The sequence below is a fragment of the Callospermophilus lateralis genome, chromosome 5 (assembly GCF_048772815.1).
Source record: "Callospermophilus lateralis isolate mCalLat2 chromosome 5, mCalLat2.hap1, whole genome shotgun sequence".
Lineage (NCBI taxonomy): Eukaryota > Metazoa > Chordata > Mammalia > Rodentia > Sciuridae > Callospermophilus > Callospermophilus lateralis.
The window spans coordinates 105,847,678-105,871,502 of NC_135309.1; the positions used below are offsets into that span (position 1 = coordinate 105,847,678).

The 23,825-nt window shown below is 40.7% G+C and overlaps 1 protein-coding gene across 8 annotated transcripts in view; it reads right to left on the bottom strand.

The window, feature by feature from the left end:
* The window catches only part of Pde8b (phosphodiesterase 8B), a 237,580-nt gene that overhangs the window by 68,083 nt on the left and 145,672 nt on the right, over positions 1 to 23,825 (bottom strand). For all 8 annotated transcript variants that reach the window (XM_076857099.2, XM_076857098.2, XM_076857103.2 and 5 more), the window contains 6 exons: positions 23,445 to 23,635; positions 20,195 to 20,254; positions 17,580 to 17,637; positions 11,962 to 12,050; positions 4,941 to 5,019; positions 1,017 to 1,157 (listed from right to left, as the gene is read on the bottom strand). In XM_076857099.2, coding sequence (XP_076713214.1) covers positions 1,017 to 1,157; positions 4,941 to 5,019; positions 11,962 to 12,050; positions 17,580 to 17,637; positions 20,195 to 20,254; positions 23,445 to 23,635 — 618 coding nt within the window. The remainder of the gene's footprint in view (positions 1 to 1,016; positions 1,158 to 4,940; positions 5,020 to 11,961; positions 12,051 to 17,579; positions 17,638 to 20,194; positions 20,255 to 23,444; positions 23,636 to 23,825) is intronic.

The following is a 23,825-nucleotide window of genomic DNA, read 5'->3' on the forward strand; positions in this document are numbered from 1 at the left end:
CACTTTCACAGATGATGCCAAGGCAGGCATGAAGATTCCTGCTCTCTGGACCCTGTGGATCGGGCTTGGATAAAGAGCCAGGTGAGCACCTCCACTAATTCTGGGAGGGAGTGGTTAAATCAGAAACTGAGATTCTCTGCAGCTATTTCTCGTCCCCCTCTCACATATGAGGTGTCTAATGAGAACACATATTAGGGTCACCAGACCTGTGGCTGCATTCTTTGGGCAAAAATTTTCTGGAGTACTTTATAATGTCCTTTTTGAGTCTTGTTGCTCCAACTTTTTTTTTTTTTAAGTAATTTGGGCCCTCAGATAATCCAAACTTATATTAAAAAAAAAAAACCTCTGTATTCAATGAAGACAGTATTTATTGAACTGGTGCACAGCAGAGAAAGGAGGATGAAAGAAATAATAAGTGAGGAAGCATTCGGAATGTTTACAAGAAAGCGTCCAGGCAGTTCAGTCCCAGCTCTGAGGGCCAGAACGCCTCAGGAGGAAGGTGACTGGAGGGGAAATGCCTCCCCCATCTCTACCATGCCTTCATCAACCTGGATGAAGTGGAAGCCACTGGGGGAACAGGTGGGTCAGGAAGAAGCAAGCTACACAGTGAATACTGAATAGTGATGAGAGAACAGAAAAACAATAACTGACCCAAAACACTGAGCTAACCCATCAAGACTGATACTAAGTCCTTCCAGTCCCCAGACACTGATAAACTGAAAAACACAGCAGCTCTCTGAGGAGGTATAAAGACAGGCAGGATGTTCCAGCAATTACAGGTGGGGTACATGCATGCAACGGATGAAGTGTTCTTTCACAAAGCTGTTGCAGCATCGTGACAAGCACCTTATTCATTCAAGACCCAAAATGAACTAACCCTTGGCAAATACCAAAGATCTTCCTTTCATTATGACATTATTAGGGAAACCAACATTAAGGATGGGACATAAAAACTCCCAAGGGGGAAAAAAGCACTGGGGCGGGGTTCTTGGAGTGGTTGGGTCAGTTCCACCCACCTTTCCCTTCTTGATGCACGTGTTGATGGTGTCGAGAAGGTCTGCACGGTTCTTATCACTCTTGGGCAGGTCGGCAAGTTCCTTCCCCAGGAGCTCCCCTTTGTGATAGCCCATCATTCGTTCAAAGGCTGGGTTGACATACTGTCAATGGGAGGAGGAGACATTATCAGTGTACCCCAGAGAGATGCTTCTGGGACACAGGAGTATCAAGCAACAAGTGCCCTGCACAGCTGCTCTCCAATGGAGGTGTCACTGGGTCTCTCATTCCCTGATGCTCATGGAGTAGTGGCCTCCCTCCTGGGCAGAGAAATTTATTCATTCAAGTATTACTCTGGTCCCCTGTGGGAAACCAGAAGGAACTCCTTAGCAGGAAAAGAGCAGGAAGCCCACATCTAGAAGTCGTGGCCTGAGGAGGGCCTCTTTCACCACCAACTACTGCATTAAATAAGGAAAAAGAAGAACATAGAAATAAAAACAGGGCCGGGGATGTGGCTCAGGGGTAAAGCACTTGCCTAGCATATGTGAGGCCCAGGGTTTGATTCCCAGCACTGCAAAATAAATAAATAAGTACAAAATCGCTTCGTTCAATGGCCTGTGGCCTACATTAGCCTTCTCAGTAAAACAGCAATTAGATATCACGTCTCCTTTCCATTTGCCACAGTCTATTATCAATGCTGGGGCTACTTCTGGTCTAATCTGAAAAATAAAACGCAATTAAATGGCCCAGGAAGTAGCCCTTTGCATACTAGGTTTGAGGCAGGTGAGAAAAGAGCATCCCTACAACACACTCGGGGTCAGCAGTCTTTCCAAATTCTGCAGTGGGCTCAGGAACTCAGAGCTTTGTCTTAACTAACTCCTGGCTCCTGCCCCCATCCACCACTTTCTTTTCAAGGGGCACAGCCACCAGATGAGAAGCCGGGTGGAGGGTCAAGTAAAGTGGAACGTGGGGAAAATGTGAGAACACACAGGTTTCTTTGGGCACAAATTTCCATCTGTCTGATGCTTTAAAACGGTCTTGCCAACTGTGATTATTCCTGCCCTCCACGGGGATAAGAGCAGTCATGAACCAAGTGACAAAGTGACACCTGGAGAGCTACTCCCTTGGGAACAGTGTGTCCATTAACACTAGGAGTTGAAGGGGAGGATGCTCTGGCCATCAGGCCCTGTTGGGGTGGCTGAAGAGTCCATGACACTATCTTCACAGATCTCCAGACTCTTTCTGGGCCTGTCACTTGCACAGGACAGCATTGTTTCCCACCGTGGCTCCTACTTTTAGGCTGGCCGCAGGGCTCCTAGCCCCACCCTGCAGGCCGCTGAGCTGCCTGCAGGTGTTCCTCTTCTCTGGACCTTTCCCCACATGCTGTCTGCTTAGAATGCCCTTCCCCACCTCCAATGTGTCCCTTTCCTCCTCAGAAATCCTTCCTTGACCTCTGCCCAATCTCAGGTGTGCCACTCCTAAGAGCTCCCATTGACTCCTGGGCAGACTTCTAGTGTTTTCATTATGCTGAATTTAAACTTCTGTTGATTTCTCTCCACCACTGAGCACTTAAATCCTCAAGGAAAGGGCTATTTGGGGAGTAACCTTTGGATACTCAGGGCTATTTAGTAAATATTTGGTAAGTAAATAGATAATATTTGAGAATGTATTGTTCTCCTTGTTGATTGGCTGTAGTCTTGTACATTTTCAAGTGTGTGTGTGTGTGTGCTTTCCCCACTGGGTTATTAATACAGGTAGAAGTCCTGGCCCTTTTTTTTCACACTAGGAATCCTATAACCTCAGAATACAGCAGGTACACCAGGACATAATCTGGAAAGGCACCCAAGTTCAAATCCTGGCTCTGCCAATTATCGGTTACAGAACTATGGGGAAATTACTTCTCTTTCCTCATCTGTAAAATAGGTATAACAGTAGTATCTGACTCATAGGATTGTTTAAAGGAATAAATAATACGTGTAAAATGCTTAGAACTGTGTCATATAAATGTTTCAGAGAAACAACAGATAGTTTAAAAAGAGGGAGGCGAGAAGAAAGGGATGGATGGATAGATGAACAGATAGATAATAGATATCGTTCCTACACTTTAAGTACTACTACCTAACTGCTCAAGAGCAACCCCCAAAAGGCACCTAACCGTGCAGCTGGAGTGCCCTGAGAAGGATGCTGGTACCAAGTAAGAACACAATTGTGACAGCCTGTGCATGAGGACTCGGCCTCGAATTCACAGCACGAGGGTCATTTTAGTATCCCCCTTCCATACAACATTCCCAATCCAACTTCTCCCTTCTTCATCTTGCCTTGAGTTTTACAATTCAGATTGTTGGTACATCTGTCAAAGTAACATGAAGAAGTTCCCTAAGAGAAAAAAAAAACTATAGTCTTATTTCAGAACCCAAGCTTCCCTTTCAGCACAGCAACTCTCCCTCCATCTCCCCTTGATAGGGTCCACTGTCCTCGCTCTCTTGTTTTCTTTGGGGGTAGAAGCTGGGAGATGCTTTCTACCACAGTGGCAACACCGTCACCATATTACCTCTCCCAGGGATATGGGTTTACTACCCACTGATTGCTGCCTATGGAATGAAGGACTCAGTTTCCTTCTCAAGTAGTCGTCAGATTACAAGGAGGGACGGTGTGTAGAGGGCAGGGAGTCCCTTCTCCTAATTGCTGAAATCCCAGCCAAGAGTCCTATGGTGATAAATAGCATTGATATTCTAGCCTGGATGTAAGTGGCGGGAGGAGATGTGGGACCTGTGTTTGGCTGTAATGGAAACATGTCTGGCTTTCTCTGTGGTCCCAGAGACAGAGCTATAGGCTGGTAGGCCACTCACAGCCAGCAACGCAAGGGAGCCATCAGCTCGGTTTCAAGGGGCAGCAAGAAAAACAAATTCTAAAAACACAGCCAGACAGGAAACCAGGTAGGAAGGCTTTGGAGTCAGAAAGAAGTGGCTACATATTTTGGCTTGAATGCTTATTACTGGGGCTTTCTTTGACCTTGCCTCACTCAGTGTTTTCATCTGTACTACAGGGCAATTTGTCAATTTCAATGGAAATTGGATAATCTAATGAAAATGCTGAGGGCAGGGCCTAGGCTTGGGGGGCCACTGCCGTTATTGATCTGGGATGAGGCAAAGTGTGTCTGTGTGCACAGGGGGTTTCAGAGGAGGCTAAGGTGAATCTCCTGTCATGGGGGCCATGGATGGACCACTGTTATTGGTACTCCACTGATGATAGCAAGTGCTCCTCACACATGGTGACACTGCAAATCTGCTGCAGACAGGCCACCACCAATTAGTGGAACCTCTACCTTTCAAAGAATTTTTTTTTAAGAGAGAGAGAGAATAAATTTTTAATATTTATTTTTTAGTTTTCGGTGGACACAACATCTTATTTTATTTTTATGTGGTGCTGAGGATCGAACCCAGCGTCCCGCGCATGCCAGGCGAGCATGCTACCACTTGAGCCACATCCCCAGCCCCAACAAAGTTTTGTCTGCTATAGATATTTTCTTAGGAAGAGGACATTAATATTAGAGTGCATTATAATTAGAATTGCTGGCAAATAAATATCTTTGAAGACAATCTGTTCCTATAGGCACGCATATACATATATATATATATATATATATATATATGCATTTATTCTATAATTCTGATTTATTTCTATGTAAATACTATCTTAACAGATGACCCAAAAATTTTACCCTGTCACCATCAAAGAAATAGCAGGTTCTGACATGAATTAACAATTTTTGTTCTTCATTGAATATCTAATTCTTAGCTTAAGTCTGTTAGTATTTTCTTTGCATACTTTGATTTTCATTTCTTCAAGGAAAATGTGAGAATTACAGGAAAGTACTTGGAAAAAAGTGGCTCAAACTTGAAAAGTTCTATTCAACATCTACTAATATACAGTGTTTCGCTCCATACCTGAATCACATGGTCATCGCTTGTTATTTCTATGGCTTCATGACAGTGGTCTAATGCTGTAAACACTGAATTACAGGCCCTGAAAGATGCAAAAGATTGATGTTAGTCCTCTATAAAAACCATTCACTTTTAGGTTAACTTAACAGAGTAAACAGATCCCAAATTCATTAGAACTATTAGAACTACTGAAGTAGTCTGAATGTTGGTGTCCCCTCAAAATTCACGTTGGAATCTGATGCCCCATATAATGGTATTTAAAAGGAGGGGCCTTTGGGAAGTGATTATGTTGTGAGAGCTCCACCCTCATGAATGGGAGCAGTGCTCTTAGGCTCTAGTGAGCAGCCTTGTTCCTTCTACCACATGAGAACATGGAAAGTAGCATCTATGAGGAACCAGCCCTCACCAGAGGCTGAGCCTGTTGACCCCTTGATCTTAGACTTCCCAGTCTCCAGAACTGTGAGCAATAAATTTTTGTTATTTATAAATTAATCAGCTTCAGGTATATTGTTATAGCAGCCTGAACAGATGAAGACAGTTATTAATGTTTTGAAAAGAGAGTTGTTTTGTAAGGTAAATGCATAAACAAAAGAATACATATCTGAATTTATGATTCAAAAATAAAGATTATAATTCAACAAAATCTGAATGGACTATTTATGTGCTGAATGAAACTTAAACAGTTGACCCAAGAGAATAAGGATGCAGCTGAGACTGTCTTGTAAGTCCCATGTGTTCTACATCAGTGATGCTCCATTTCCTTCACAGTTGTGGTCAGGGAGAAGTCAAGTCCTCATCAATTGGGAAAACCTAATTAGGCCTAAATTGGATCTGAGGCATTCTGGCCTTTTGGAACAGACACAGAATTTTTTTTTCTCCTTTTCCGCCCCTCTCCTTTTGTGATGTTACCTTGCTTCCAACCATACCCGCTGGTATGAGGAAATGCAGATAGAGCAGAGTCCTCTTGCCCAGTTCATTATACCTATGCACTTTTCTTGATAACCTGCCCTTTATATGTGGGAAACCAGACTCTTAATTTGTGGTTATAATTTTAACTAACTTTCAAATATAGAGCAATTCCAAACACAGTGAGTTATTTACTGTCCTGCACAGTAAGTATGTAGCTAGAGCTCTGATATTTATATTGACTGTCTAAAGAATCCTGGCAAAGCCTTTCTTATCCTTCACAAAAATAAAACAAAAGACATTGATTTACTCATTGATATTTCTTTTTCTTCTAAAACAAACTCTTACCATGTTTTCCAGTCATCAAGGCAATCTAACTCTGCCACCCTGTTTTGCTCTGTTTACAAGGAAAAAGGCAAAAAGTTCTGAGTGAAATCTGGCTCTGTATTTTTCCAGTTAGGGAATCCTGTACAAATTTTCTTCTTTGTTGGCCCTTGGTTTCCTCATCTCTAAAATGAGTATGATGATATATTCCACAGGTTTTTGTCAGGATCAGAAAGGATGATGTATGGGAGGCATATGTCAAAGTGCTTGGGATTATGCTGAATAATAATTCAATACATGGGTAGTTATTATTTGTAGGATCACAGAGTAATATTTCTTTGTTCTCTAAGGCTTTTGAAAACCTTTGGTGAAAAGAAAGATGAATTGTAGTTTATCTTTTCTCATGGGTATAGCTGAAATGTCAAACCAAGAACTGCATTCAGTAAGAGTAAGGAAACATACATGCAGAGTGAAGAATTTTAGTCCACTGACGACAGAGTGAGTTTCTATGGTTGCAGAGACGAGGACGTCCGTGTGATGGTAAGCAAGACAATGGACATGACATGGGTGAGCAGAGCAGAGGGGAGGAACAGCCTAACTCGACCAAAATTCCTGAGTGGTGCAGACCATGTCCTTATTTCAATGCTCCAGTCCACCTAATCTAAACTGTTGGCTGTCCCATGACCACTACTGCATTTGTAAACAGTCATTTTAAGTAAGGAAAAAAAAAGAGGAAGCTTAAGACTGTCACCAACATCACTGCCACACTGCTCCTGGAGAGGCAAGCAAAGTCAGCCTTAGCAACAAGACCTTCCAGGCTCCTGGTCCCGAGTGGAGCTCGGCACTACAGGAAAGCACTTCTGGGCAGTAAGTGCCTCTCAGAAGTTATGTGTGGAGGAACACACTCTGTATGGGCTAATATGTCATCTTGGAGAGCTGGATAATCCAGTTCTAATTAACGCATTTTATCAAATGATAAATTCCTCTCTTGCTAAAGAATTTTCCCTAAGGTACCTGTATGTTTCAACTAAGTATATAAACAGGTACTTTAGACCATTATCATTTTGTCAACTGAAGCATGGCCTTTAGGGAGGAGCTTAGATCAACCCCCAGAAATGGTCTATTAAACATTCATCTTATGATTCTCTACAAAGCATAAAATCTTCTGTAGGTATGATGCAAATTCCGTAGGACACAGCAAATTCTTACATGCACACTATTGATAGGAGCAGCATATTATTCTCCCTCTTTCCTCCGCCATGACAAACACAACCAGACTGCAAGGTTTATATGGACTTTTAACCTCTTTTGGTTGATGGCTCTATTTAAATAAACCTGCAGCAAAATGGCGTAATCAATTTGAGTCATGTTCCTAGAGTTTGAGAACTTAATTGCCTGTATTAATTATTCATACTCTTTAAGCAGAAGAACCTTAGCTTTATTAATTTTCCATTCTTGGGAACCATATAAACCGCTTCTCACATGTCTTTATTTTTATCCTTTGGGTTAAGAAGTTGGAAAATTGGAAAAAGAAACAAGGGAAAGGAAAGTACCCTAGGTGTAGAAACCCAGGTAGTATGGGCAATATAACCATTACCCCTGCATTTTCCCCATCCCCGGTATTGGGGATTGAACCTAGGGTTCATGAGATACATCCCCAGCCTTATTTATTTATTTATTTAATGTTGAGACAGGGTCTCACTGTTTCCCAGGCTGACCTTGAACTTGCAATCCTGCCTCAGGCTCCTGAATACCTGGGATTAAGGTCTGTGTCACTGTGCCTGGCTTCCCCAGCACCTTCTTTAAGGAATTTGAAGGTTTAGAGAGAAAAAGGCAAACATCACCCCAGGGCAGGTAGAAAGTCTATAAAGAACTAGTGCTAGGGGGTTGGGGTTGTGGCTCAGTGGTAGAGCACTTGTCTAGCATGTGCGAGGCACTGGGTTCGATCCTCAGCACCACATAAAAATAAATAAATAAAATAAAGGTATTGTGTCCAACTACAACTAAAAAAAATTAGGAAAAAAAAAAAAAAGAACTAGTGCTAGGATGGAGTGCAAAGAGCACCATACGGAAAAGCAGGCTACCTGATCCCAGTCCAGCACTGCCGTCAACAGGCTGGGTGGCAAGAGGCCCCTCCCTCTCAGTGTTTCCCTCTGTCAATTGTGGCTGGGTGAATATGTGATCTCCCTTTGAAAGGGACCAGCATGCTACCAAAACAGCATACACACACACACACCACACACACACTCTACAGCCTCCTAGAACAAGGATAGGTGGTGGTCTAAAGGGAGAAAATTCTGGACACAAGTTCACATTTGAGCAGGGGTTTGGAATGAGTCGGGAGGGGGAAGTGGCAGAGTAAGGGATCACAGACTTGCTATTTGTTCCAAAACAACAAGCAGAATAAGCTGGTTATTTTAAGTGTTTACAGCTTTGCTTCACTCCTGTGCCTCAATGGCTGTCACACAGAGCCCATGTGAAGATAAGGTGCTCTACAAATATCTGTTAACACTGAGGAAGGAAGGGTTCCATGGAAAACAGAGTGCTGCCCCTCAGAAACTTTGATTCTTTCTAAAACTGAGGACTACTACCATCTTATGATTTGGAGCAAAACAAACATGATGATTTGGGTGTAACTCGTAGACGAACTAATGATGAAAGAATAGCTGGAACTGCATTAATATAAACGGATCAGCTGAAACTCCTCATGAGGAACTAAATCATTATCTTTATTTTAGATGAAATAGGTCTTTTCATGATAAAGAGGCATAAGAACATTAGAAGAGACAAATGGTCCTCATTTAACTCAGATTATCCCAGACACTGCCTTTCATGAGCTCTTCTGTTCAGCAGAGTAATTCATCAAATATACACAGAAATGTCATTTAGGTCTTACACCTTTAAAAAGTTATTCTACACAAAGGAATCTTAAAATCAGACCACACATTGTGTTTGATCCAATCAGTCATGCATGATCTTTTATTTTTTCTAGGTGAAGTAAATATGCTCACCATACATGATGTTCTGGACAGAAGTGACTATAATCGACATTATACTGCTGTACACACTATGTCCTTGCAGAATGACAGTCATGTTACATATTTAGCTGCAGCTGGGGGCGGAATTGTAGGGAAAAGTATTACATAATTAGACTATAATTATTCTGGCATTGTATAATAAAGAGCTCATTTTCCAGTCTAACAAATGACATAGTCATTTGCCTGCCACATAGTCATGTGCAGGTAGATGCTCTTGATGTCCTTGAATGCCTCAAAGAGCTGGAGGGAGGTCATGGTCTGGGTCACTGTCCATGTATCTGCTGGGCCCAGTTTTGGTAGACCTGAGAGATTTACATGCATGGACACGCACATACCCCAAAAGAGCACACACTTAGGTAAGGTAGAGAGGCAGAAACCGCTAAAAAAACAATAGTGTAGAAAGTAAGAGGATCTGGGAATTAGGCAAGCCCTCCCTCCTGGGGCCACAGTCTCCCTGAGTCAAGCCCACTCACTAGCTTTACACTGATTTATATTAAGAGCCTAAATCTTTTCATTATGGTCTCAGCAATGGGTCCAACTCCTCCAACCAGTTCCAGGAGTGAGGACTAAGAAGTCATGGTACTATCATATCACAGTACTTATTAGAAATCAAGTGTTTGAATCTGATAAGACCCCCATAGACGTTTTCAGCACCCTGGATCTAAGCAGATTTCACAAGCACAGTAACCAGAAGCCTTTTCTTTACACCTTTGTGTCACCTAGGTGTGTTCATTTCAAATAGGTAGGCCTGCTTTGTCCTGCTTGCCATGGGCAAAGTGCCCCTAAGATCTCTGAGATAGTCCCCAATGGCAGTGTGTAGTACAAAATCTGTACCAGGGCCCCTCCTGGCATCCAACATGTGCCATCCCATTTAATGTTACCTAAGAAAACAGGAACACCTATCTAAAATAAAACGAGGAAACTGCCTGCCAAAGCTATAGCGTGTTGGGCTAGTCACTCCTTATTGGAGATGATGCACAAAGAATTAAACAAGAATGAAATCTCTTTTTCTAAGTTTATTTATAGTAAAAATATCTCAAATAAAAATACTAAGACTTTCTAGCCCCAAGTAAAGCAATAGAGACCACTAGGAATACAAACAATTAATATACATTATTAAAAAGCATAAATCACTGAAGTAAAGGCAATGTGGTTTTCTAGAAAAATTCTAAGAAGTTCTCTGAAGCCAAAAAAAAAAAATACAGATAAAAAGAAACTAGGATTTAACTCACTTAAACATTCAGAAAGTTTTTGGCAATATTCCTCATCAAAGACTTTAAAATACCAGAGTTTTCCAAATATCTGAATTCCCACTGGTTGGACATTCTTTTAAAATACTCTTCCATTAAAAAAAAAAAGTATTTATCTTAACACTTTATTTCTTAAAGCTCTTTATTCACCAAAAAGCAACTTCTTAGATCAGGGTACACCCAGCAGGGGGACCTGCTTCTGGAGGTTTATGCCAATCAATTTTGCTTCCCAGGAATAGAAGAGAGTTAAGTTTAAAAAGATTTTTGTTGCTGGGCTCAGTAGAACATGCGTGTAATCTCAACTACTCAGGAGGTTGAGGCAGGAGGATCACAAATTCAAGGCCAGCCTGGAGAACCTAGTGAGATGCTGCCTCAAAATAAAAAAATAATAAAAAGAGTAGGGGATATAACTCAGAGTGTCCTTGGTCAATACTCAGTACTGGAGAAAAAAGCAGGGGGGATTGTCATCTTTGAACACAAATTAAGTAATCAAGATAAGAAGTAAAATTGTTAGAAGGATTGGAGATGTAGCTCAGTTGTAGAATAATTATCTAGCTTGCATGAGGCCCTGGGTTTGATTTCCCACCTCCACCACCCCCCACCCACCCACACAAATACATTATCATTACAGGAAAATGCTATCTTGCTAATTTAGAACTGGGCATGAAACAACAGTGACCTCTCAGTTGGCCAAAGACAAAAGCTCTGTAGGGCTTTCCAATGAGATGCCAGGAAGCTGTGTAGGATTGGCCCTTCCAGGAGGGCTACAGGTAGAGAAGAATTCCCTGCCTCTTCCCTCTAGCTTGAGAAGGGCAGGTTGAAGAAATGAGAGTCCTAAGAGCAAGCCAGAGCAGAAACCAGGCGGATCACTTAGATCCTGATAGTCCAAGAAAGCCCAGAAGTAGAATATGCCACCACCCAGTGTCTGGCCAGCAACAGACACAGAGAATCCCAGCTTGGAACTGAGTACCCGTGAGACGCCTGCTCTTAAAGCACATTGTATCCATAAAGAGAGCTCACGTCTATTTCTTAAAGACGCTTTGTGCATACTGAAGATGCGAACAGAGTTCATGAAATTACTATTGTGGCTACACAGCAATTATTAAAGCTAGCTTAATAATGTCCCCGTTAGTTTTCCTCTACTATAAGAATTTAAGCAGGATTTATAAATGTTGTAAGTAGAAAATAGAAAGTAACCCTCAAAGGCTATTCTTAATCTTGGTCTAACTACGTAAAAATTAAATAGAAATTTTCCTAGGTTATAATTTCAAAACTGATGTAAATAGTGGAAAATATTATCAAAATAAGAAATGCTTCTAATTTATTTCATTATGTTAGTGGGCCCCCATCTTAGATATTGCTGTTGGCTAGCTGCCATTAGCCATCTAACAGTTTCAAAATCCCTGGGATTCAGCTATGAACCTGTGAACGTCAGCCTGTTGACAGATAAGATTTTCTAAAGAATTGCTAACCTCGTGGTATCTACAGTCTTGTTTTGCTACTTACCGTAATTTGAACTGTGAACGAACTTCCCCATGTTCTATTTGAATCAGTTCATTATAGCAAGCAATTATGCTGCTATTCTCCATAAATCTCTGAAAATAAAACAAAGATAATACATAAGACATCTCCAATTATTTCTGAGAGAGTCAAATAGAAAAATTTAACAGTTGTTTCTACCCCCCAGGTAACTGTTATGTAAGCCATCTAGTAGGTAGGATGAGATGAAATAGAAAAAATGTCAAGGAATTTGAAATGCTTACTTAAATGTATGAGAAACATAGAAGATAATACTTACATTTAGTTCCCTTTATAACAAAAGTGGGATAAAATAGTTGTAGGAAAATAAACACAAGGGCTTTGAATGCCTCCCCCCAAAGCATTAAAAATACCAAAATGTCTTGGCTTCATATTGCACTAAAGAAAATCAGCTAAAGCCCCAAACTCAACATGTTCAGTATGCATCACACTATCAATGATCTATCAAGGGGAGAGATGTTCTTTGCTTCTTTCCAAGTGCCTAATGCAGAGTTCCTCAAAAAAATCAGTGAGATCAACAACAAAAGAATAACCCAATGAAAGACTATTCAAAGAACTTGAAGAGACATTTCTCCAAAGAAAACTACAAATCACCAACAAGTACACAAAAAGATGCTCACCATCATCAGTCATCAAAGGAATGCAAATCAAAAGCACAATGGAAGCTGGCACAGCAGTGCATGCTGTGATTCCAGCCACTCAGGAGGATCAAAAGTTCAAAGCCAGTCTGGGCAAGTTAACAAGACCATGTCTTGAAATAAAATATAGAGCTGGGATGTAGTTCAGTGGTACAGGGCATGAGACCCACACAAACAAACACACACACAAAATACTGTGGTATATACATAAAATGAAATATCATTCAAGCCATAAAATGGGAACAAACTACGATATATGCTAGAACATGAATGAACCTCAAAGAAAAAAATAATAAGTGAGAGAAAACAAGCACACAAATTCATGTATTGTATGATACTGTTTACGTGAAATATCTAGACTAGGTCAATCCCCAGAGACAGAATGTAGGTTGGTGGTTGCCAAGGTTGCAGGGAGGAAGATGGGAGTGACTCCTTAATGGGAAATGAGTTTCTATTTGGGGCTCATGAGAGTGGTGGTCGTCGCCCAACACCGTGAATAAACTAAATGTCACTGAACTGCTCACTCTCAAACAATTAATTTCAGTTTCATCTTAATTGAAAAAAAAGACTTTCATGTATTTATTTAAAAAAATAGTAGATGAGTGAATAGATAGATAGGCAAATGATAGAGCCAAAGAAAATGCATTATATAGTCATTCATCAAAGAAGCATTAAGCACCTACTCTTAAGTGGCATGAGATGCTGAAGCCCAGCACTCCAAGGAGAGAAGATTTTTTACTTAACAAACCCAAATAATTTGTAAAACATTCCTTATATATATATCATATTACTTGTAGGATATACAAGAAAATGAGTACTTCTCTTATACAAATACATTGATAATGAGAAACAATTAACTCAGAAAATAATAAGTAAAAAACATTAAGAAACAGATTTAAGGAAAATTCTACTTAAGAATGGGGACTGTGTCTTGCTTTGTTTTCCTTTTTTTTGGTGGGGGGAGAAGTACGTTTGTGAGTGTTACTGGGATTGAATCCAAGGACACTCTACCCCTGAGCTTGCTTGCTTATTTATTTATTTATTTATTTATTTTTGAGACAGGGTCTTCCTAAGTTGCTCAGGTTGTCCTTGAACTTGGATCCTCCTGCCTCAGTCTTTCAAATAACTGTGATTATAGGTGTGCAGCACTGCACCTGACTTGAAAATATCTTGCATTTTAACTTATAAAAAATACACACCTTGCAAATCTTTCTAAACATATAACTAGCAAACTATTAAATGAAAAGATAACCAGACTTCCAAAGTATTCCAAGCTTCTCAATCACATATTTATCTCTCAGATAGTTACACAGGCAGAAAGGGACAGTAGGAGGCCCTGCTGAAAGACACATTTCTTAAATTTCCTTCAACCAAATTGTTCAAAGAAAAAAATCATTCTCTCCTGTTCTCTTACACACACACACACACACACACACACACACACACATTTTCAAACATCTGGAGCAAATGCCTTCTCCCTGGTAAATACCTTCAAGAACTCCCCAACTTTTCCTAAGCCACTGGTCCCTCACTATTCCATATAGAAGCTAAGAAGGACTACGGCAAGAACCATAACTACACACAGAAGGGAAATACTTTCCCTCTTTTTTACAAAGCTAAGTTAAAAATGGTCAGGTTCAACTTGAGAAAATGGATGAAAACTATGTCTCAGCCTACAGCAGAGCTCTGATGTTTTGAAGAAATATTAAATTAATTCTGTGATAAAGTAAGTTTTGATAATGTTGGGATGAATGGAGTTAGCAGGCTTCTTGACTACAGGAGCCCTCAGAGCATTCAATGTGCATTGCTAACATGCTCTGTCGGTTCTCCAGGGGAAGGAGAAATCAAGTCTGCACTGATTCCCCAGAAGGCTATTTCCATGAAACACCTGTTAAGAGTTTTTGGAACACTAGTGTTTCATGGAACAATTTGGGAAATACTACTTTAGTGGACCCAGGTGCATCTTTGGCTATGCCATAAACTTGAGTTCTGGCAAGCTATTTATTTGTTTTGAAACTGTTTTCTCCTCTGTAAAAACTGAGAAAATACTAAATCCCTCATATGTCAAGGAGGATTCAGTAAATCACTGGAACTAAGCCTGACAAATAATAATTTGCAGCTCTCCACTTCTTACTCCACAGAGATCCTCTCCAGGGAGAACCATATCCTGTAGCTGTGCCCCCAGAATGCCTAGCACATTGCATTGCACATAGTCAGAGCTCCACAAATACTTGTTGAGATAAATAAGCATCATTTTGAATAGAAGAACAGGCAAAGTTTAATGTAGGAACAGCTTCATCTTTATTAAGAAGCTAGTTTCTAAAAGGTGCGGTGTGGACTGAGCATCCATTCAGTAATCCATGTGTATGGGGCTCCAAAGGCTTCACAAGGAGTTCTTGGGGATATTTGATGACACAACTTATTACTGGATCCCCACTTGAGGACCCTACACTAAAGCACTGGCCATCTAGCTAGCTGAGTTTCAGCAAATGACTTAATACAATCAAAACAACTCAGAGAAGGGAAACAACTTCACAGAAGTCAAGAATAGATGGCACATTTGGAAGGTGCTTGGGTAGAGATGCCAAAAGAGATTAACAGCCACCTGGAGATCCACCTCAGCTGATCTCAAGCCACAGGAACTCTGGGAGCCACTGCAGGAATTGTATGCTTCCCTGGGAGAGAGCCCTAGTGACTGGGGACATGTAGACCCAACTGGTAAGTGACCTTGATCAGATCTGACCCAGCATTCAGGAACACCTGGTGTTCCCTGACAGGGCTTGGCTTTCATGACCCCCTACTCCCAAGGGTTTATTCATCTTGGCTGACTGCAAAAATCAGCAACACATCCAGGAAACAAATCCTTCCAGAACAGCACAGACAGGTTACCAAACACACAAAGAGGAAATGATGAACTTTTGTTAAATTTTCTTAAGAGCACTAAACACCTAAAGAAAGGCAATTGTTTTTCCCAAGCTTTTCTATGAGCATATATATAGTCTCAATTCTCCAGTCCAGATGCTATGTCTCCAAACAAAACCAATCTCAAAGCCAGCTGGAGGAAGAAGGATCACTGAACCCAAAGCAGAATTCTGAAGGACCAAAATGAGTTCTAATTGATAAAACCCACAGTGTGTCCACACTGTTCTCCAATCATCCCCCAGAAAACTGAAGACCTCACACTCAAGGGTCCTGACTCAGGCTTAAAAAGGTCAGCATTGGAAAGGGGTGGAGTAGGATGGCCAATGTGACACTGATCTATGAGTCTGAGACTAGTTGTAGAGTTATTTCTCAGAAAATGAACAAATAAAGAAAATAAATCTCAACCACGTGGCTTCTTTGTTGATTTTCCCTCTGGCAACTCTCCATTCCAAAACTCAGAACACTCTCTTATGCATCCTCAATAAACTTCTGTACATAGAGTAGCTTCCCAAACCAAATGCCAACCATTGGGAGAAGATGACAGACGTGAGAAAGGGCCAGGAGAGTGCAGAGTATTGGTAACCAGACACGTGGGGTCACTATGCTGCCTTGAATCTTTCACTCAGCATGCTGCTTCCCGTGAAGCACACCAAGCACAAAGCAGCAGTTTCACAAAGGCAGTTTCTGCTCCTCCATGGTCTATAACCAAGAGGAATTTCCTTTTAAGCCTAGGAGAGCAAAGAACTACTACTTAAAAAAAAAAAAAAAACCTAAAGGAATTTTCTTAATCTACAAGGCACAAGCCTTTTCCTATTTTAGAAGGGGTATATTATACCATCTCTTTGAGATTCAGGGTAAGCCCAGTTATTTCACTTGGAGTAAGTCCACTTGGAGTAATTAATATCAGTCTTAAAATTGAATATCAGCTTTATTCAAGTAGTTATCACTTGAAGAATTTTTCTTTGCTAATATTTATTTCAAGGATGGTACAGGTCATTTACTTGAGTTTAGATTATCGACAAAACTTACATAAGTCAACTATGGATCTCAACCCTATTTATAAGCAAAGGGAATTTTTAACTGGAATAATAAATATGTTTGTTATATTTTTTAAAAAAATGTCAAACTTATAAAGTAAGATCCTCTATAGCTTCTCTATAAAACTTGCTTTCTTTAAATATTATGAAATATGCTTATTTTAAACATTCATGTTTTAATCATCTTTTTAAAAAAGCACTTATTTTTTAAAAGTAGTTGGACACAGTACCTTTATTTTATTTATTTTTATGTGGTGCTGAGGATCGAACCCAGGGCCTCACGTGTGCTAGACGAGTGCTCTACCGCTGAGCCACAATCTCAGCCCTTTAATCATCTTTTCCCATCCTCTTTCTCTCCTTTTTTTAAATTTTAAATGAACTCCATTATTTTCTTTCTATTTGCATGCACAGAGTTTGCCTCCAATCAAATTTCTACCTTAAGAAACCTGGCAAGCCTAGATATTTTTAGGATAAGTTTCCTTGGAATCATCAGTTTTAATCTTCCAAGTTGAATATCAGTGTTTTTCACATAGCTGTCACTCCAAGAATTTTCTTTTGCTGATGTTGATGGTGTAAACCAGAAGTTCACATGATGCTGTGCCCACCATAGGCCTATCTAGAGCAAAAGCTGTGACCAGGTCCTGGGGAACACAGAATCCCAAGTGCCAATTTGGTAGACTCATCTTTATATAATCACACACACACATTAAATCTGATAAACTGAACTGATTTACATGAGACTACTTTGGAACTACAGAATCTTGTTCTGATATTCTAATATGTATTTTTATGTCATTACATATCTGTTATATGGTGGAGAAAAAAAGCAAAAAGCTTAGCTAGCAATTGCTCATTCCAACCCAATGAAAACACAGCTGCTTCCTTCCCCTCTCAGTTTTGGGGCTTATGACCCTTAAAAGTTCCCCTGGCTATTTGCTTTGCTGTTATGGGAGGGCCAGAGGGAGGTCCCGCTTCACCTTGTACATACCCGGTTGAAGCCTGCATGGAGGAGAGGAAGGACCGAGGCCTCTTCATGGTCATCAGATCTGCAGCAAAGCAGAAAATGTGGTCACTCAGCAGATACAAACCAGGATTCCTCACACTGAAACATGGAGAGAGAGCAATGAGACCATGGGCATTAGCTCTAAGGGTGGCTTCGTGATCTGTATGTGCCTATAGGGGATACTTGCCATCAGGAACACAGACCTCACGTTTGCTTTCAAGTGCAAACAGAACACAGGCAGTCAAGTCCAGTGGTGTGCCCAAAAGCGCCCCTGATACACATGAATAGCCTGAGCCAACTGTAGATTTCTCTTTGTGGTTGGAGCAGATATATGAAAACAATACCATAAAGGTCACATCAATTATGCTAATTATCCTGAGACTGCTGGCCCCCAAGCTTCTGGAAGTATGATTCCCACCACCCCAAGGCCTAGCTACGCCACTCTCACTGTGTCATAGACAACCTGGCATTAATGGCTGCAGGACCCCACAGCAAGTGGGAAAGAAGTGTCAGCAAGAACACAAAGTTAGAAAGGAAGGAAACCAAAATTGATCCTTTTCACCCACTTTATGAGGTGGTTTCCTATACTGAGCCTACAACAGTTGGGTCTTGAGTACAAGGTAGGGGTGGGGGCTGACTTGTCATGAAGATATCCTATACCAGGGCTGCTACTGCCATGTATCCTGGGAGAGCTAGCAAGTGGCATGGGGGGATGTACCCTACCCTGAAAATACAGGAGGAAAAGTGGTACAACAGGATTGGGTGGAAATGTTGACAGAAAAGAACAAGAGAAACTCCACTGTTCATTTATGGCATTACCCACAGCCAATTACTGCCCTAGAAAGTTCTGCTTTCTTTCCACCTCAGGAACTTGAGGTTCTGACTTTTCTAAATGACAAATCAGGAGGGACATGGAAAGGGTTCCAAAGATATTAATAATATTCTATTTCTTAAGTTGGATAGCATAGACCCAGGCATTCATTTAATGAACACTCTCTCTAGATGAAATACTTTATAATAAAAACATAAAACAGATGAAATATCACAACAAATAAGCTACAAATAATTTTTGCTCTAGTGTGGGGAAAAAAGGTGTTTCATTCTTGGGCCTATGGAGTAAGCCAGGCTTGAGGAAAGGCTGTGTGGCCTGCTGTATTTCTGGTATCCACGTCCAAGGCTCTGGGGCTAGAGTGTCAGAAGACAAATGTAAGGAAGAGGGCCAAAGGAAGCTGACCTCATGTCTCAGTTTCCTCCACTCCCTCCCTCTGGGATCTCATCTCCCACCAGATGGCATGCCTAAGGAACCGATGGGGACAATTCTTCACCTTCTTTGGACCACAGACCATGGTAGGTATCAGGTGAAGACTCAAGGACTAACATGTAAATTGGGGACCTTGGTCAAGGCAGGACTTTGTAGCCATGATTTCCTACCGCACCAATCTGACTTTGTCATGCAGTATTTCACCGGTTCCCTGGGCCAGCTTGTCTGCAGGAGCCCTACACTTTCTCGTTAGAGTTGCTGGCCTGTCAATTCCTTCATTGCAGAATCTGTGCCAAATGCCACAATGGGGCCAAGTCTGACAGGTCTTAGGCCTTAATTAAGGTCTTATTCTCTCTGAAGCTAATGAAAGCTATTCATTGACTACAATAAATTTTGTCACTTACAAAGATTCCAACCATTGTAGCTTATAACTTGTACAAATACTTGGGTTTGTTTGTTTGTTTGTTTGTTTGTTTTAGTTTTTTCTCTTTTTCTTTCTTTTTTTTGGTTGGGGGAGGGCAAGTGGGGGTTGAACTCAAGGACATTCTAATACAGAGCTATATCCCCATTCCTAGTTTGAATTTTGTTTAGAGACAGGGTCTCACCGAATTGCTTAGTGCCTCGCTTTTGCTGAGGCTGGCTTTGAACTTGTGTTCCTCCTGCCTCAGCCTCCTGAGCCACTGGGATGACAGGTGTAGGTGTGCGCCACCACATCTGGCTCGCTTTTTTTTTTTCCTCCTGTTGGCTCTTGCATTTTGAGTGCTGGCCATTTCAGATAATAAACCCAGCAGAGCAGTTTCTCATCCCACAGTCTTATTATGCCTAGAGCTCACTCTCCTTCTTCGTGGTCCAATATCAAAATAAACTCTACTGTCCTGCTTCCAGTCAAACGATGGTTCTCACATAAACTTCACAAGCCTTTTCTTGCCGTGGATGTAATGCCTCTTTGTTCTCATGCTATGATTTTTTTTTCTTCTGAAATGAAAAATCAAGTACTTTCCCATTTCTTTTCTTCAAAGAATAAAGATTAACAGGAACAATGTTCTCTCTAGACCTCCTTTTCAGATTTTCTATTCATTTCTGGCATATAAGGATGATAAATAAACTTTTTTCCCTAAGGTATCTGAGAATGTGTTAACAGCAATTATATAAGAGATGAAAACTGAAATATTTCCAGAAACTTGTGAAATAAACAAAATCCCCAAAGCAAATTCTAAAATCGGTATTGTAGGGCCCAAGATATGCCCTGTGCATTGCTAGAGCAAAAACGGAATTACATCAGACAAATGTTTCAGCATGAACAGTAGGACTTCCAGCTGGGGGCGGGAGTTGAGCTTACGCTTGTGAAACCACGGCAAGGATCACTGTGTGCTCCGAGGGATTCGTGGCCCGGATCGACCTGCAATGAGAAGGCTCCAAGTCAAACAAGGTGATCTGGCCTTTGTTATATTAAGCAAATATGAAACTACTTCACAGTGAAAATGGCCCCAAATCAAATCTTTCTCTAAAGAAAAAGTCTTAAAACACATGAAAGACAACAAAGAAAGATGCCCTTGTGGATTAGGACAGCTTCTCATTTTTAAAAAATTATTTTAACTTCTGGGCAATTATCCAACAAGGTCACACCTGCCAATTTTCCACTTCAAAAAATTGGTAAATTCCAGTTAAATCTCATGGTTTTTTTTTTTAATTTATTTAATCCCACTCTTAAAAAACAACACATTGGCAATTCTTCAATCCTTCAGTTATTAGTTTGTACTGGAGAGACTAGTTAGGTTGAATCTTTTTCCTTTTCAAATAGTAGATAATTCAGAAAGCCACATCTACATATAAAGCCTCTTAAAGATGGTTCAAAGGGTTGCCCCAAATTTTCAGTTGTACTTTTGTGCTTAAATATGTTAAGTAATTTGGTCATTTGTTGGGGCTGAGAAACATTGCAATATGGTAACTGTCACTAGATAATGATGTTTGTTGTACCAGAACCACCTGTATACAGTTAGTTTACTTCCTAGAAATTTCATAGGATGAAACTACAGAAGAATATAGAATTCTGAGGTCCATGAATCTTCTTAGAAAATATGCTTTGCTGCAACCCAGATTCTGGACTGTTCCAATCAGGGGACTATGACAGGACATACTGTTAATAAAGGAACACCTCCTTAAATATTAGTGCAAATCAGCATGCTTGTTTTAATGTATCTCCTGGGTATGGCCTCTGCTTGTTTTGAGATCCCTCAAAAAGGAACCACCATCACCAAGAACAGAATTACTCTGGAGTAATTTGTGAAACAATATGTATTTGTTTTTCTCTCTAGGTATAGGTATTTCTGGCCCTCTCCATAATAATGTGTCTGTGCTACTATCTCCCAGAGACAGTGGCTCCTACTGCTTTATATCCTTCAACTCCAAAATTTCCTGACTCTTCTTAAAAATTTTACCTACTCCTTGTCTTGCTCCTTGAGACCTCATTCTGTGTGAGTATAGGCTCAGGAACATGATCAGCTGCCTATTCCTGGGAAGTTAAGTTTCCCTTGTGGGTAAATGGTATTTGAGTGAGCTCCTTTGAAGAGGCAAAGCAGGAAGGCCAGTCAGCACCCTTTCAGGGCTGGCTCAGATCACTTGCCATTCAGCCACCCCTGAGAGCATACGCTGCCAAGGTGAAGCTGCTTATATTGTATACTTAGGAGCCCACTGGATACTCAGCAGAAGCACCAATTAAAACAACATGGTATTTCAGAAGCATGCTCTGATCTCTAGGTAAACACCATGAACTCTAACCTTCATTCAACCCCAGGGAAGCAGCATGGGCACACTGCTAGGTCACACTTTAAGAGGTGAGTCTCAGGAAGTCATTAAAGCATGTATTAAATCTAACTGGGCTGGAGCTTCCTTTCACTTCTTTCAGGTTGATTCTTGCTGCTTTCCTCTTCCCTTCTATCCCTCCAAAGGAGTGTGTGTGGTAAGAGGGACCCAGACCTCCTCCTGGTTGAGAGACTTAGGATGGATGTGAGGTCCAAGCATGTAGACTAGGCCAAGGTGTAGTCTAGCTCAAAAACCAGAGATCTAGGGTCATCAATGACAATAAAGAATGCATAACTGCCAGGAGTGTCCCCCACTATCTCCTTTGCTGCTAGGTAAGCATTTGAAAATTTATTGCCAACAAGACCAGTAGTGGTTGGCAAACACACAGCTATGTACACCTGCTTTCTGAACTGTACAGATTTCCCCATGACTCTTTTGTGCAGCTGAGACAGAAGCAGCACGCTGGTTATATTCAATGAAGAATGTAAAGCTGATCTGCTGAATGAGGCTTTTGCTCGAAGTAAAGGAGTTCTTCCTATTCTTTTTTCTTTACAATGGAAGCTAACCTTAATCATTTTTGTATGTACAAGGACTATGGTTTTTCCATTACTAATACATAAGAAAACTAAGTGAAAGCCAGGAAAAAGTTGACATAGTTACAAAGGACCCAATTCTAGCATGCAAATCATTTAGAAGGAAAAAATATTTTCTTTTTTTTTTAAGAGTGGGATTTATTCAAACAGGAAGAAAAAAGACAGAGGTCTCATAGGGTTAGAGGAAACCTGATAAGAGTTGCCCAAAAATGTATTTCTTAATCTTAACAATAACACCCAAATATGCTAAGTGTGAGTTTATATATATTATTAAATAGGAAAATATTTCCTTTCAGAAAGATACAATTTAAGACCATTAAAACATTATTAAATTGGTTACTTAGGAAAAAAAATTCTTCTTTGGGAAAATGAAAATCATCAAGGAATCACAAGGTCATACCTGGGACAAGAAACTTCTTCTAATACATTAATTTCTTGTCAGTGTACCAAAAGTTCTAGGAAGCAATTTCTCCACCTTTCCTCTCAGTAATATTCAAGAGAATTCCAGCTCCATATGTAACTGGACTCTGTCTTGGTCTAGCATTTAATTAGTGACCTCTTCCTGTCTAGCTTCAAAGCATTCCACTTCTAATAAATGGTTCAGTTCATCACAAGCAAACTTCTATGACTGTGCGTTTATTTATGAACAGGCATGTGTTTGCTCCCCAGAGTGCAGGCATTTCTGTAAACAAGCAAGGGCCTGGGCCCTGGAAGACTTTCTGCTACTGCAAAGTGTCTGCCTTCCCTCCATGTCTGGGAAGTCTGCAGCAGGATCTACCCATCTGTGTCACGCATGGAAAAATGTATATTCACACATTTCTGATGTTCATTTTGGGACAGAATAATGAAGTTTAAAATATCTTCCTTAAATCCAAACCATATCTGTGCAAGCCAAACTGTGTGAATTTTATTTTATTTTTTTTATGAGCAGTACATGAGGTGGGAAGAGGAATACCCCTGAGCCTAGCTCAAATCTTGGAATTCAGTCCAATTCAAATGTGGAAAAACAGCAAGGTGGGAGAAACATCTATGGGAAAAGCTACAGCTTTTATCACAGATATCTGTGTACACTACTCATCAAGGTCAACACAGTTTGTAGAAATGTTTGGGCTAGAACTAAAGATATCTATAACTTTAACCTTGAGCTGCTCAGTGGACAGTTAGATACTAAGTGCCTTAGAAGGAGGAAGGTACCTGCACACTGATTCTGCATCAAAGCTCCGAGTTTGTCTGTGATCAATCACAATAATCTCATGATGCTTATCTAGAAAGCATTCAAGGGCTGACTCTGGAGTCCGAGCAATGTTGCATCTGTAACCGGCTCTGTCACAGGCCCACCAGAAGCCATCACTCTGGCTATCTTCCTTTGCAAAGATTAGCAAAACCTGAAAAACAGAGAACAGAGCATCTTGACAGAAATCTTTGTCCTCAGAGACTGCACTGGGAAAGGGCCTGTGGCCTACTGGTAAAACATGAGGCACTGGAGGGAAGTATCTGACTTCAAATGCAGGTCCTCCAACTAGTTCTAGGGGCCTTGGAACAAGTTAATTCATCTCCTTGGCCTATATCTCTTGC